The sequence below is a fragment of the Suncus etruscus genome, chromosome 10, assembly GCF_024139225.1.
Source record: "Suncus etruscus isolate mSunEtr1 chromosome 10, mSunEtr1.pri.cur, whole genome shotgun sequence".
NCBI classification, from domain to species: Eukaryota; Metazoa; Chordata; class Mammalia; order Eulipotyphla; family Soricidae; genus Suncus; species Suncus etruscus.
The window spans coordinates 96,773,175-96,788,735 of NC_064857.1; the positions used below are offsets into that span (position 1 = coordinate 96,773,175).

Genomic DNA, 15,561 nt, shown 5'->3' on the forward strand with positions numbered 1-15,561 from the left:
ACAAAAAAATTTTGAAAATGCAATTTTGTGTCGTGGGTCTTAAATATTCTAAAATAATGTTATATTTTTTAGCTTTTTTTTTTCTTTTGGTTTTTGGGCCACACCCAGTGATGCTCAGGAGTTATTTCTGGCTATGTGCTCAGAAATTGCTCCTGGCTTGGGGAACCATATGGGATGCCGGGGAATTGAACTTCAGTCAGTCCTAGGTTTGCGTGTAGCAAGGCAAACGTCCTACCGCTTGCGCCACTGCTCCTGCCCCTGTGTTTTAGCTTTTTATTTGGCTTTTATGATAATGATTTTTAGATTTTTTTGTATGATTTCCTATTTGATTTACTAGCATTATCTATATTGTTTTTCTTCATTGCTTTTGTTTTTTTGGAGGGCCACACCCAGTGACGCTCATAGCTAGTTACTCCTAGCTATGCACTCAGAAATTACTCCTGGCTTGGAAGACCATACAGGACACCGGGGATCAAACCCAGGTCCATCCTGGTTCAGTCGCATGCAAGGCAAAGGCCCTACAGCTGTGCTTTTGCTCTGACTCTCTGGGTTGCTTTTCATACTTATCTAGTGGGAATATAACTGAAAACCACAACTTTTCTTTTAAGAGCACTATGGTTATAATTGTAATGGTAATATGAGGTCCCTGTTCCAACAAAGCTATGAGTCCGTAACTTGAGTTGTACTCTATTTTTTGTTCTTCAATGTGTGCATTCTAAGAATTGTTTTTTCTTATAGTACAATTTGAAAGATTGCTAAGAAGTATAAAAAAATTGGAAAGATAGGAATAATTGTCAAATATTATGAAAATATAAATAAGTTTTAATTCAAATTAAATAATAAATTATTTAAATATCAAGGTATTTTATAGCTCCATATTTATTTTGGATATATCTCTGCTTAACATTAAAGGTGGACAATAAAAGTAGGAGCAACAGCCAATTTTTTAACATGACAATTGTACAGTGTTCTTTTAAATGAAACTATTTTAGAATTCTGAATTTAGAATTTCTAAAATTTATATACCATTATTTTTGTTGACTTGAAATTAATTTAATGATGTTCAGAGGGTTTGTTTTTGCTTCTTGTTTTAAAACCAAGGCACCTGGATTTTCCTTTAAAATTAATTTTAAAGAAATTTGTGCATCTTTTGTAAATAGTAAATTTAATTTTTTATCTGCTGTACTTTTCTAGAACACCATTATATTCTGTTGGTCAATGCAACTAAATGTAAATGGTCAATATATATGTATGATTAAAATTCACTGTAGGATGTATTTGATGTATTTGTATTTTATAGAAATTTATAAATCTATCAGTACAACCATTAAATTACTGATGGAGAGAAAGATTTTAGCAAGTGTCTAGCTTGAATGTATCTATATAAACGGAGAAGTATATCTGCATATTCATCAACGAGGACACAAGAACTATTTTTTAGAGACTTCAGAATGATAAACTATGATTTCTGGAAAAAATAGGAAGAAAGAATATAAGAATATAAAAACATGTTGAAATAGCTGGCTTATGTCTTCTTATTTTAGGGGAGAACCTTTTTGGGGAGCTTGATTTTTGAAAAAGAAATAAAAATGAGAATTAAAGCAACCTGTCAAGATGGAACCGTCATTGCTCAGGCTGAGTATGGCACTGTGGATATAGGGGAAGAAGTGGCTAAGAAAGGATTTGCAGAAAAGTGCAAACTCGCTGTCCATGCTAACGTCTGTGAGGAAAAACCCCCAGAACCTGGTCCACTCTCCCTCAGGAATCTTAAAAGCCCCATTCCTTTGTGGAGTCATAGATCGAACCAGTCAACCTTCAGTAAGCCAAAGGGGCGTGTAAGTGGGAAACTGACTGTTGAATCGAAGAATGAAAACTATACAGGAAATCACGAGACGTTTTCCAAGTAAGACTGTGGTGGGGTTTAATCGAATAGCTAATTCATGATAGCTGTTCTTAGAGTAAAGTAAAAGTTGAGGCTTACTCTGTCAGTGATTTTTAGGAATGACAGAGATATTTCTGTTTCTTTTTCTCTGTTTTAGCAGTCCTCCTCCCCCCAGCCAGTAATATTCAGGGCATACTCCTGGCTGTACACTTAGGGGACTCCTAGTGGGCTTAAGGGACCATTTGGGTTGCAAGGGTAGGGCCTAGGCCTGCCACATGCAATACAAGCATATTCTCCTCTGTACTGTCTCTCTCACTCCCTAGCATTATTTATTTTTATCATTAAAAGTTATTTTGAAAAAAAAAAAGTTATTTTGAAAACTAAAACTATCTTGGATTATTTACAGTTCACACATGAATAACTTTGGAATATGTTTGCCAAGCATCTCATAATTTCATATAAGCTTTATAGTTTTTCTGTGATTTTTCTAAATATTTCAACAAAGGGCTAAGGATTAGATCAAAAGACTAGAGTCTATGCAGAAGATATTGCCTTTTGCCAAGCACCAACTTGACCCCTTAGGATATAAGATCAGATGGTCTTCCAGAACTGTTGTGGATACCCAAAAGAATATCTTAAGAATTTTAGGGAATTGTCTTTTTTAACCAAGGAGATTATTTGTCTTTCCTGTGAAAATTTGAAGTGTTAGAATTTTTTGCATAGGAGTTCACTTTTTTTCCTTTTTGGATTATGCCTGGCAGTGTGGGGCTATTCTTAAACAGTGCTTGTGAGAACGACTCCCAAAGGAGCTGGGGAACCATGTGATGCCAGGGAATGAACACAGACTCCTACATAGAAATCATGTGTTCTAACCCTTTGAACCATTTCCCCAGCCCTAGGAGTGATCTTTGTAGGTAATTGTGGATTTTGGTTTTGAAGTTAAAAGACAGATTTGATGTATATTGTGTAACAATAGTCATAAACCACATAACATGATCAAAATGATGATACCATGTATTGGGTGATATATCTGCTTACTCTGTTTTAGAAGTACTTTTGGGGGGCCCGGAGAGATAGCACAGCGGCGTTTGCCTTGCAAACGGCTGATCCAGGACCAAAGGTGGTTGGTTCGAATCCCGGTGTCCCATATGGTCCCCCGTGCCTGCCAGGAGCTATTTCTGAGCAGACAGCCAGGAGTAACCCCTGAGCAATGCCGGGTGTGACCCAAAAACCAAAAAAAAAAAAAAAAAAAAAAATAGAAGTTCTTTTGGATCCAAACAGTCTAAAGGAGTGTGGGTGATGGGGAGGAAGGACTTGGAAGTAATTAACTTGGAAGTGCTTTTTACTGTAGCTGATCATGGTATGAAGATGGAAAATTATCTTGGAGAGTTGGAGGCATTGCTGTTGATCTGTGTTATATAATCTAATTTCAATGAAACATCTTCAACTATTTAACACTCTTAGATTCAATTTAAAACTATTGTGGAATAGAAATAAATATAATTTAAGGATATATTTCTGATACATATATTCCTTATATATATATAGTGCAGTTTGTAAATGGAATGAATTTGTTTGTTTTTAATAGGGAAAGTTTGACTGCTTGGGACTTCAATTTAGGGTCTAGTGTCAGCCTGGCAAAAATTAAACAGGATCAGAAACTGGTTGAAGAAAATGAAAAGCTTAAAACAGAGAAAGAAGTTGTTCTTGAAAACTGTAAAGCATTAGAATTAAAAGTCGAACAGACTGCCCAGGAGTTGCAGGTATGGTATGACCCAAGGCTTATTGTAAAAATGTAAACCCGAAAATCTAAATAATCATCTCTTCTTTTGTTGATATTCTTTCTTCTCCCTTTTATCACTTTCTGTCCTGTTTTCTGTTCTTTCCCTTTTCTAATTCTTTTTTTTTGTATTTGTTGTAGATGAAAAATTTTTTCCACATTCCAGACTATTCATTTTTGGATTTCATAAGATTATTTGAAAGGTTCACTTCTCATTTACATATTCATGTTTTAACTGAAAAATTTCAAACATTCCAAAAGGAGAATAATATATATTTTCTTATTATCAAGTTTTTATAGTTGCTAAAAACACAGAAGAAAGTAATAAAAAAAAGAGTGCCTCCTGAATGGCTTTGCTTTTTAAAAATGTTGTGGAAGTAAGTCATAGTTTGGGTTTGGGTATATGTAGTTCTGGGAATCAAACGCAGGTTTTTACATATGTACTACCAGGAAGTCATATTTGTTGTCCCTCTTTAGTTATTTCAAAACAAATTTTATAAAAAATAATTTTTCTGGATATAATTTCATAAGTTTATTCTAATAGAAAAGAACTCAAGTATATAACCATAACATTCATGCTTAAAGTTATTTTCTTAAAAATATTTACTATCTGCTATTCATATTTTGTACTTTTTTATTTTAATCATTTTGTTTTTTTATTATGAAGACAAAAATACAAAGAAGAGGACAAGGTGAAGTTACAGTGGGAAGATAATCACCCATAAACAGAATTCTCATTTTCAGCCAAAAAACATTAAGAAAAATAAAACAAAACACACGCACAATTACTTTGTCCCTCAGGTTCCCAGATTGTAGTACATTATAACATTTCTTAGCATTACACAAAGCAATCTAAAGCCACAAAATTTATGTAGCTCCTTTAACATTAAAGACTTTAGTATCGTTGACACAGTTGATCATAATACATTATTTCATTAAGGATGAGCACAGCAAAGAAGGTGTTAGAGTGGCGATTGTTTGCATAGGCTCAGCAAAATATAGGGGACATGGAAAGGAAAAGCCTTGGCCTAAATACAAGGAGAACTTACCCCTGAAGTTTTCTGGCATTAGACCAAATCTAGGCTCCGGGCATACGAGGTTGTCCAACCCAAGTCATTGTAGTGCCAATACACTTTTATTTTTTACACAGTTACTGTTGTTGGTGTCAGGTTTCTGTAGCTAAGGATCCTGGGATATGTCCATATTCTACATCAAAGTCAGGATGATAATATTATTTTATGAGTAAAGAATATCCTTGAAAAAAAAAAAGAATATCCTTGCATAGTTGTTTTTTCCAGTAAGGTGTCCATAGGTTCATTTATTGGCTAAAAGGTTGATAATTTTGTTGCATTGCTTAATGTGTATACTTTTTTGGGGTTGTTTTTGGGCTACACTTGGCAGAGGTCAGGGCTTGCTTCTGGCTTTGTGCTCAGGGACCACTACTGGTAGGCTTTGGGGAACAGAATGGGGTTCTGGAGTTTCCACCTGGGTTGACCACATGCAAGACAAGCTATCATATTTCTTTGCTAGACACTCTGCAGTTGCACTGGTCCCTTAATGTACACACTTGTATTTTCAACAGACTTGTTTATTATTGTGTATTTCAGGGATGATGATGATTACAAGGTTGGATAAATATCTACTTTTTATAAAATTGCTTTATTTAAGCACTGTAGTTACAAAATTGTTCATTGTTGGTTTTCAGTCATACACTGTACACCATCCTTCCCCAGTGCACCTTTCCTGCTACTGCTGTCTCCCTTTTCCCTCCCACCCAAACCCCCATCCCCGCCTGTCTCTAGACAAGCAGTTTGCTTCTCTCTCTCTCTTTTTTTTTTTTGTGGTTTTTGGGTCACACCCGGCAGTGCTCAGGGGCTATTCCTGGCTCCATGCTCAGAAATTGCTCCTGGCAGGCACGGGGGACCATATGGGACGCTGGGATTTGAACCGATGACCTTCTGCATGAAAGGCAAACGCCTTACCTCCATGTTATCTCTCTGGCCCTTCTCTCTCTCTTTCTTTCTCTCTTTCCTTTTTGATGTTGTGATATGCACTATTGTTAATGGAGGGGTGCCTTGCATGTCACTTTCTCTCCTTTCAATACCGAGTCCTTGTCCAGAGTGATCAGTTCCAAATATCATTGTAGTAGAAGATCCTTCTTTACTCTAACTGCACTCACCGATTTTTGTGGTGAGCTTCCTACCCTGGGCTGGGCCTCTTGACCCTTATCTCTATTGTCTTTGGATATTATTACCATGCTATCTCTTGTTTTTCTTATATCCCACAAATGAGAGAAATAATTCTATGTATAATAATTCACTCAGCATAATAGTCTCCATGTCCATCTATGTATATAAATAAATTTCCTGACTTTATTTTTCCTAACAGCTGCATAGTATTTCACTGTATAGATACATCACAGTTTATTTAGTCACTCATCTGTTGTTGGATACCTGGGTTGTTTCCAAATTCTGGCTATTGTAAATTGTGCTGCACTGGACATAGGAGTGCAGATGGCATTTTTTTTGTATTGTGTTTTTGCATTTATGGGGTACCCCTAAGAGTGGTATTGCTGGGTTATGTGGAAGCTCAATTTCTAGTTCTCTGAGGAATGTCCATATATTTTTCCAGAAAGGCTGGGTTAGTCTGCATTCCTACTAGAAGTGAATGAATGTTTCACCTTTGTGCCAGCACTGGTTGGTCTTGTTTTTTTTTTTTTTTTTTTTTTTTTTTTTGATGTGTGCTAGTCTCTGGTGTGAGATGATAAAACATTGTTTTTTATTTGCATCATTTTTTGCTGGGGTTAAACATGGTTTTTTTTTTCTTTTTAAGTTCTGTCAGTACCTTGTATGTCTTAGATATTAACTTTTTATTAGATGGGTTTGGGTAAATAGTTTCTCCCATTCCATGAGTGGCCTTATTGTATCCTAATCAGTATTTCTTTTCAAGTGAAGAAGCTTCTCATTAGTCCTGTTCGTTTATCTTTGCTTTCACTTGCTTGGTCAGGGTGTTTCATCCTTGAAGGTGCCTTTAGTTTCAATGTCATAGGATGTCCTTCCTATGCTTTCCTCTGTATACCTATGGTTTCAAGTCTGAAATAAAGGCCTTTAACCCATTTTGATTTGACTTGTGATGTGGACTTTTGTGCTTGTATGCTGGATTGTGTACCAGGGTGCTCTCGGCCTTTGAGGTAAGCTTTGGCCCCACCTGGAGGGATAGAGGAAAGAAGTGGATAAATTTGTTCTTAGCATCCTTCAGTTTTAACTAGAAGGTTGGATTATTTTTTCCATTATGAATTAATGGATTTTCAAAGTATTTGAAGTACTTAATCTGTTGCAACCATTTTACTCTCTTATGCTTGGATAATCTACTTTGGAAGTAATTTTCATTTGTTCAAGTAATTTTTTAACCATACTTTCTGGTGTTTTTGGGCTCTGTGTTTAAGGACAATATAATGCCTGGAATTGAACTACTATATTTATCATACCATAAGACACACCTTTTCCCCCAAAAGATTCATCTTATGGTCTGAATGCTGCCTGAAGCTGAAGACTGAGTGCACGGGAGGAGAGCATCTAAAAACTGTGCGCTTTATGGTCAGGTTCATCTTATAGAGTGAAAACTACAGTAGGTCAATTGTTTGGAAATCAGACCTTAGCCTTTGAACTATCCAGCCCATGGAAATAAGTTTTGAATTGGTGGCATTATCTTACTGGCATAATGTTCCATTTTCATCGGTATATTTTCTACCCTGGTACTGGAAAATATATCTGAGAATTTTTGTTTCTTTAACTGGAAAGAAGTATTTTAGGGACTAGAATATTGGGTATTAGTGATGTACATAATTTAGTAATTTAATTATTCTAAATTATATCTAGTAAATAGTTATGAAATGATTTTAATAGTATTTTATTGAAATATAACTTAAAAGGAATAAGAAATATATAAAGACACAGATATTTTGTAGTGCTTGATATAGTTCGAAATGTTATATACTATCACTCATAAACCTTAGGGTCTTTTTTTTTTTTTTTTGGATTTTGGGCCACACCCGGTGATGCTCAGTGGTTATTCCTGGCTATGCGCTCAGAAGTCGCTCCTGGCTTGGGGGACCATTTGGGATGCCGGGGGATCGAACCATTATCTGTCCTAAGCTAGCACTGGCAAGGCACCTCTAGCGCCACCACGCCGGCCCCAGGGTCTATTTTTTAATATCAAACATGGCTCTCTTACTTTAGAGTAATCAGGTGTTTATGACATTTTTAGGTTCTTCACATACAAATTATGGACCATCTTCATTTTGTTCCTCAAATTTACATAACCTATTTGATATGATTCCAGGAAGCTGGGCCCTATATTAATCATGTCTTGAGTTCTATCTACTACGACTAGCTTCTATCCAGTGAGAATCCTGATAAGAATATATTGGAGAGAAATTCCTTTCCTTTTTGGAGATAGTAATTTTCTAGTCAACAAGGCGATTAGATTTATCATCTCTTTTATATTTTTATTTGGAGGATATTTTATCTGCTTTCTTTACTGAAGATATGAAAATTTTTCTTCAGGAAGTTCTTGGTGCCTCTTTATATCCTCTCTTATTCTCTCACTCCTCCAGGGTAACAGATATTCTGATTTGTACACTGTAATTTGGTTTTCCTTATTTCCAAATGAAATAATGTAATTAAAACCTGTCCTATGGTTTCTCACTTAACATATTTATGATATTTATTGGTTGTGGCTTGTTCTTGTTTATTGATGAGGAGTATTCCATTGCTGTACATAGCATGGTTTCTTTACCCATTATGTTAATGGTTATATTATTTCTTGTTCTAGTACATTATGAATAAATTCAGTGTAAATATTTTGTGTAAGTCTCTATGAACATAGAAATTTACTACATGAATTATATGGGGATGGAATTTCTTGGTCAGAGGAGGGGTGTGGGGCTGGGGAGGTACCTTAAAGGGTTGGTGCAATGCTCCCCCAATAACACCAGTGGGAGTAGCTCTGGTAGTCTGCCAGCACTTCCCACGTACCAAAACTGTTAGGCTGACACCTCAGTGTTGCATATTGCTGCATCTGGTCTACACATTCCTCAATACTGAGGGGTCCCTATCACTCCAGAAGGGGATATGTATGCTTAACTATCTTAGATGCTTTAAATTTTTTTTCCAAATGGTCATATCATTTATTCCTACTGGCATGTCTAACCCATTTTTCTTTCTTTTTTTTTTTAATTTAAACAACTTTATTACATACATGATTGTGTTTGGGTTTCAGTCATGTAAAGAACACCACCCATCACCAGTGCAACATTCCCATCACCAATTTCCCAAATCTCCCTCCTCCCTACCCAACCCCCGCCTGTACTCTAGACAGGCTTTCTATTTCCCTCGTACATTATCATTATTAGGACAGTTCAAAATGTAGTTATTTCTCTAACTAAACTCATCCCTGTTTGTGGTGAGCTTCATGAGATGAGCTATAACTTCCAGCTCTTTTCTCTTTTGTGTCTGAAGGTTGTTATTGCAAGTCTGTCTTTCATTTTTCTTAAAACCCATAGATGAGACCGTTCTGCATCTTTCTTTCTCTCTCTGACTTATTTCACTCAGCATAATAGATTCCATGTACATCCATTTATAGGAAAATTTCATGACTTCATCTCTTCTGACGGCTGCATAATATTCCATTGTGTATATGTACCACAGTTTGTTGAAGGGTATCTTGGCTGTTTCCAGAGTCTTGCTATGGTAAATAGTGCTGCAGTGAACATAGGTGTAAGAAAGGGATTTTTGTATTGTATTTTTGTGTTCCTAAGGTATATTCCTAGGAGTGGTATAGCTGGGTCATATGGGAACTTGATTTCCAGTTTTTGGAGGAATCTCCATATTGCTTTCCATAAAGATTGAACTAGATGGCATTCCCACCAGCAGTGGATAAGAGTTCCTTTCTCTCCACATCCCCGCCAACACTGCTTGTTCTCATTCTTTGTGATGTGTGCCAATCTCTGGGGTGTGAGGTGGTACCTCATAGTTGTTTTGATTTGCATCTCCCTGATGACTAGTGATGTGGAGCATTTTTTCATGTGTCTTTTGGCCATTTGTACCCATTTTTCTTTAACACTTATTATAATTAAGTCTGCCAGACCCAGCTTACAGACTGCGCATAGGGATTACACTGGCAGACTTAGAGAATCATTCGGCATCCTGGGGATTGAACCTTGGTCAGCCACATACAGGGCAAACACCGTACCTACTATAGGTTTTCTGGTCCTACCAAGTTATGTATACGTATTTATTTTTGTTTATTTTGGGGGGGCATACCTGTTAGTGCTCAGGGATTACTCCTGGCTCTGCACTTTTGAATTACTCCTGAAAGTATAGGACTATCTTAGGATGCTAGGAATCGAATTTAGGTTGGCCGCATGCAAGGCAAGTGCCTTACCTGCTATACTATTGCTCTGGTACCAGCATCATATTATTTTTAGCTCCAGCTCATATGATCAGTATATAGTGAGAGTTATGTGTAGTTTTTACTTGTATTTTCATGGTGATGACTGATGCTAATAAGTGATGATTGGTATCTTTTTTCGGTATCACTTGGCATCATCTGTTTCTTCAGAGATGTCTGTTTGGTTTCTTTCTCCAATTTTGATAGTTTTTTTTTTTTTTGGGCCCCACCCAGTGACGCTCAGGGGTTACTCCTGGTTATGTGCTCAGAAGTTGCTCCTGGCTTGGGGGACCATATGGGACGCCGGGGGATCGAACTGCGGTCCGTCCAAGGCTAGCGCAGGCAAGGCAGGCACCTTACCTCTTGCACCACCGTCCAGCCCCTTGTTGTTGTTTTTGTTGTTAATGTTTGTGAGTACTATATATATCTTGGATATTAACCTTCTAAATGTGAATATCCTCTTCCATGAAGTTGGGTGCCTTTTAGTTTAGGTCTTTGTTTCTTTAGCCATGTAGAACCTTGAATTTAATCAAGTCCTATTTGTTGGTTATGTTGTCCTTACAAAAAATACCATTGAGAGCAGAAAACTTCCAGACATCACAAAAGAATCTAGGAGAGTAAAAGAGCATGTACAGAACCTGTAGTTATACCCATGACAGCATACTTCAGGGGTGGAGAAACCCTGTATATCTTAGACCAGGGGAATTCCCTTTCTAATATCCTCAATTTTTACTGTGCCTATGCAAAAAATAAAAATAGCACAAATTAAATTTTTTTCTTTTTTTTTCTTTTTTCTTTTTGGTTTTTGGGCCACACCCGGCAGTGCTCAGGGGCTACTCCTGGCTGTCTGCTCAGAAATAGTACCTGGCAGGCACGGGGGACCATATGGGACACCGGGATTCGAACCAACCACCTTACGTCCTGGATCGGCTGATTGCAAGGCAAATACTGCTGTGCTATCTCGCTGGGCCCATCTTCTTTAATTTTTTTTAAATGTTGTTGCCTGTGTTTCTTTTTCTTTTTCTTATTCTTTTCATTCTCTTTTCTTTGCCCTTTTTATTTATTTATTTATTTATTTTTTACCTGTACTTTCAATTGTCTCTATTTTAGGACTGTGGTTAGTGTTCGGTTGTTGTCAGTAATGCTGTGGTGCTTCACTGGTTTTTTATTTGTTCGCATTTGTTTTGTTTTATTTTGGGTTTGATTTTTATTGTACTATTTTTATGTTTTCCTTCCTTTCTCCCTTTTTTCCCCCCATACAATGAGATTTATAAGGGCCGGAGAGATAGCACAGTGGTGTTTGCCTTGCAAGCAGCTGATCCAGGACCTAAGGTGGTTGGTTCGAATCCCGGCGTCCCATATGGTCCCCTAGCTGCCAGGAACGATTTCTTAGCAGAAAGCCAGGAGTAACCCCTGAGCACTGCTGAGTGTGGCCCAAAAACAAACAAAATGAAATTAATAGTCTCTAGAACAGGGGGTCTCAAACTCAATTTACCTGGGGGCTGCAGGAGGCAAAGTCGGGTGATCCTTGAGTGCAAAGTCAGTAGTAAGCCTTGAACATTGGGGGGTGTGACCCAAACAACTAAAACAAATCAAAACCAAAAAAGATTCCTCTAGGGCAGGGACAAAAAATGTTGTACGGAGGGCCGCAAAGGGCCCGCAGGCCATGAGTTTGAGGCCCCTGCTCTAGAAGGACCCCTCCTGTTTTGTTTTGTTTTATTTTGCTTGATTGAATTTTTGCCACTCCCCTTTTTTCTTCTCTTTTTTTTTCTTTACCTTTACCTTTTCTATTTTTCTTTTTTCCTCTTACCTTCAAACAGAAATACATAACTTGAGCCATCTTGTTCTGCCTCTCAAATTGAGGGGGAAATAATGGAGGGCACCAAGACCAAGATCATATGAACACTGAGTAGAAATAAAAAATGATCAGACTTGAACACCAAATCCAAAGCCAATTACAACAGAAACTATACCCAATCTACTAAAGGCTAGACACAGAAGGGACCACTAGTACTAGCAGCCCAGGAGGCAAAGGAAGGGCGATATGGGATGCAGGTTGGGAACTGGGATGGAGGGAGGACAACATTGGTGGTGGGAATACCCCTGATTCAATGTCACTATATACCTGAAATAATACTGTGAATTATTTGTAAACCACTTTGGTCAAAATGAAAATTATTAATAAAAAATACCATTGAGGTCCAAATCTTGGAGCATTCTGCCTATATTTTCCATTTTGTGGATTTTGTTCTAATCTCAGGGTCTTTGATCTACTTTGAGTTGACTTGTGTAAGGCGTGAGATAAGAATCCAGCTTCATATTTTTGCACGTTGTTACTCAGTTTTCTCAAAAGTGTGGGGACAGACCCACAGTTTTCATGCTCAGAAATAGGCGGTACAAACTGGAGCTGTGAATCCTGTTAAGTGGCTTTTCTGTGCTGCTGATGGCAAGGCAGGCACAGCACTGTGCTTATGTGCTGCCGAGCTCTTCTATCTCTGTGGGCTCTAAGGCTCCCTAAGAGGCAGTTTGAGAGCCAGGATCAATCTGTGGTGTGTGATACACTTGATGGCTGGGAGCCATAAATGAGAATACTTACGAATTAATGTAGACTGTGAACTCAGTGCTGCAGCTTCATTGGTCCTGTTAGACACTTCCATCTGGGGGGGCACCTTGATTTCAGTTCTTTCTCTGCTGGGCCTGCTCCCTCCTTTGGAGCTGCTGGGAGAGTGGTTTTGTGCAGCTCAACTAATCTTTAGTTCCTGTTTCCCTACATGTAGTTGGACACTGGTCTTTTGATTATTCTTCTGTGTGAGACTCTTCAAACTCTTTAAAAAAAAATTAAAAACAGTTGGGCCCACATTTAGGGGTACTCAAGGTTTAATATTGGCTCTATGCTCAGGGATCCTGCCAGGGATCACTCCTAGCAGGGTTGGGGGACATCAGGGTTGCTGCAGGTCAAACTCAGGTTGGCCATGTGCAAGGCAAATGCCTACTTTGCTGTCACTCTGGTCCCTGTCTAGAGCACTGCCTTGCATATGTGACCTGCCAATAGACTTTTTTGTGTGCTGACCCAGAGACATTTTCTGATTGCTTCCTTTTCAGTCAAGTTGACCCCCACCTTCTGTCAGACAAATTTTTAAATGCGAAACATGATTACTTTAAATATTTTTAATGGTGTGTTTTGCAAATCATTAATCTTAAAGATTATATATTTTTATTTTTTTATTTTCCCACTTCTATTAGCATAACTTTTACGTAATTATCATTGCAAATGCAGATGACATTTTTTCATCTCCCTTTGTGGGCCTCTCAGTTGTTCAGGAGGCCCTTTCTGGGCATTCCTCATAGTAATTAATGCTTTGCAAATTCTGCCAGCAGTTCAATGGAGGATATGCTGCTTGGGCCTTCCAGTGCTGGGGATAACTTGCATCACCTCACAAGTACTGTGAACACCCTGCAGTGATTAGAGGGGCCATGTGATGCTGAAGACTAATGGGTTGGACACATACAGTAAATGTGCTTCATTTTTGAACTGCCTCTCCAGTCCTCTAGAGAGGATTGATATAAGAACAAATTACTCTGATACTTATAGCCTTTCTTCTCAACAAATGGAGAAGAAAATTATTAATATATTAGTACAGCTTACTATTAACAATATTAAGTATATTAACTGAAGACATGGAAAGAGCGTGAAGATTGAGAACAGGTTCTTTAAAGTTTGAAAGTTCTGTGTTACTATAATATGATATGGGGTGTGAATGAAATAATATTGTCAGGCATTGTATTTATATTACTATATATATACACTTCCTTTCTGTTGAACTAACTTGAAATAAGATTTACAAGTCAGGAATTTGATGTGCCTAGAGCTGGCATCAAGGAAGTAGTACATGTATCTCTAAATGTCGAGTGACAAAATATCACAAAGCAAATTATTATTGATAATCGTTTGTCCTGGGGATCTTTTTTCCTTGAGCGAAATAAAATCTGATGACTAACCGATTATAAGAGATTAAAAGAAAAAGAATAGACGTTTCTTTGTATTAATGTATTACTGACTTCTTTAACCCAATTTACCCACCACCACGGTTTATAAAAAATATTTCAGTACATTTAATGTATAAAATTTTGTTACTACTTGGTTTCTTATTAGTGTGAAATATGTCTCTTTGATCTTTGATGGCAGAGGAATGAAATTGATCTGCTTTTAAATTCCAATGAGTAAATCTTTGTTATTCTATGACCTAATTTTTGACCTTTAACATTTTAGTTAAGCTTTGTCATTTAAATAACATAACTATTTTCCTATTTGGGTCTCACTAAGATGTGTGTTCTTTTTTTCAGCAAGAGAAAGCAACTACCATGGATTTGACTAACCATTTAGAAAGCACTTTGAAGACTTGTGTAGGTACTAGAATGAAAAATCTAGCAGCTAAGATTGAAATATTGAAAGAAATTAGGTAGGTAAGAATATATTTTTGAAGATGACTCAAAAATAATTGTTAATTAGTTGGTACTTTAAATTTCATTTTACCATTTTAGTTTTAAGATAGTATTTTTATGACTTTAAAGAACTAAAAATAGTTATAGCACGGGCAAATTTTAGTTTTGTTATGGTTTTGTTACTTTATGAGAAAATTGTGTTTTTTAAAAATATTTTTATTAATACCTTTATTTTTTTAATATAATTTTTATTTTGATCATAGTGGCTTACATATTGTTGACAATAATATTTTAGGTACATATTTACATAAAATCAGGGGGGAATCCCATCACCAAGTTGTCCTCCCTACACCTCTGTTTTTGTCCTACCTCCCATATCCTCTTCCCTCACCCCCAGGGTTGCTAGAATATGTGGTCCCCTCTGTATCAAGCCTACTACTTGCACCTGTTTGGTCCTGGTGCCTCCCTTATTTCCCCCTCTAACTGGGGGGCAGGATTAGCTAGTTCAATTTGCGTGGTTTTGTTTGAAGAAGAGAAAAGTAATAAACTGGGGTAAAAGTCTAATACGCCGAAAAATACGCGGAATTCTTCTAGAGGCTCTCATCCTCGGTTTGAGAGACGGAGGAGAAAAAGAAGGTGAAACACTCCACCAGTATAAAAAAAGTGTCAAATATCCAGTGAGGGCTCCAACAATAATGATAAGCACCACAAAAACAAAACAAAACAAAACAAACAAACAAACAAACAAAAACGATATGGTCTTGATATAAGAAACATGGCATGGCACATAAAGAGCAGAAAGGAAGAGAAAAAATAAGTATAACTGGGGACAACAACTTCAATAATTACACCCAGACAGAGAAATTGACCAAAAATAGATAGGTAGATACAAATAATAATAATAAATGAAGATAAATAATATATAAAAATAAACAATGTTTTGTGCTTTTTTTTTTCCCCTCCTGCCCTGGCATAGTAAATATTGGAGTCATTCGAAAAGGAATTC

General features: G+C 37.1%; 1 protein-coding gene across 2 annotated transcripts in view; it reads left to right on the top strand.

Moving 5' to 3' along the window:
• The window catches only part of STK31 (serine/threonine kinase 31), a 109,503-nt gene that overhangs the window by 21,585 nt on the left and 72,357 nt on the right, over window positions 1-15,561 (top strand). For both annotated transcript variants that reach the window (XM_049781438.1, XM_049781439.1), the window contains exons 6-8: window positions 1,545-1,903; window positions 3,471-3,645; window positions 14,457-14,572. In XM_049781438.1, the coding sequence (XP_049637395.1) occupies window positions 1,545-1,903; window positions 3,471-3,645; window positions 14,457-14,572 (650 nt within the window). The remainder of the gene's footprint in view (window positions 1-1,544; window positions 1,904-3,470; window positions 3,646-14,456; window positions 14,573-15,561) is intronic.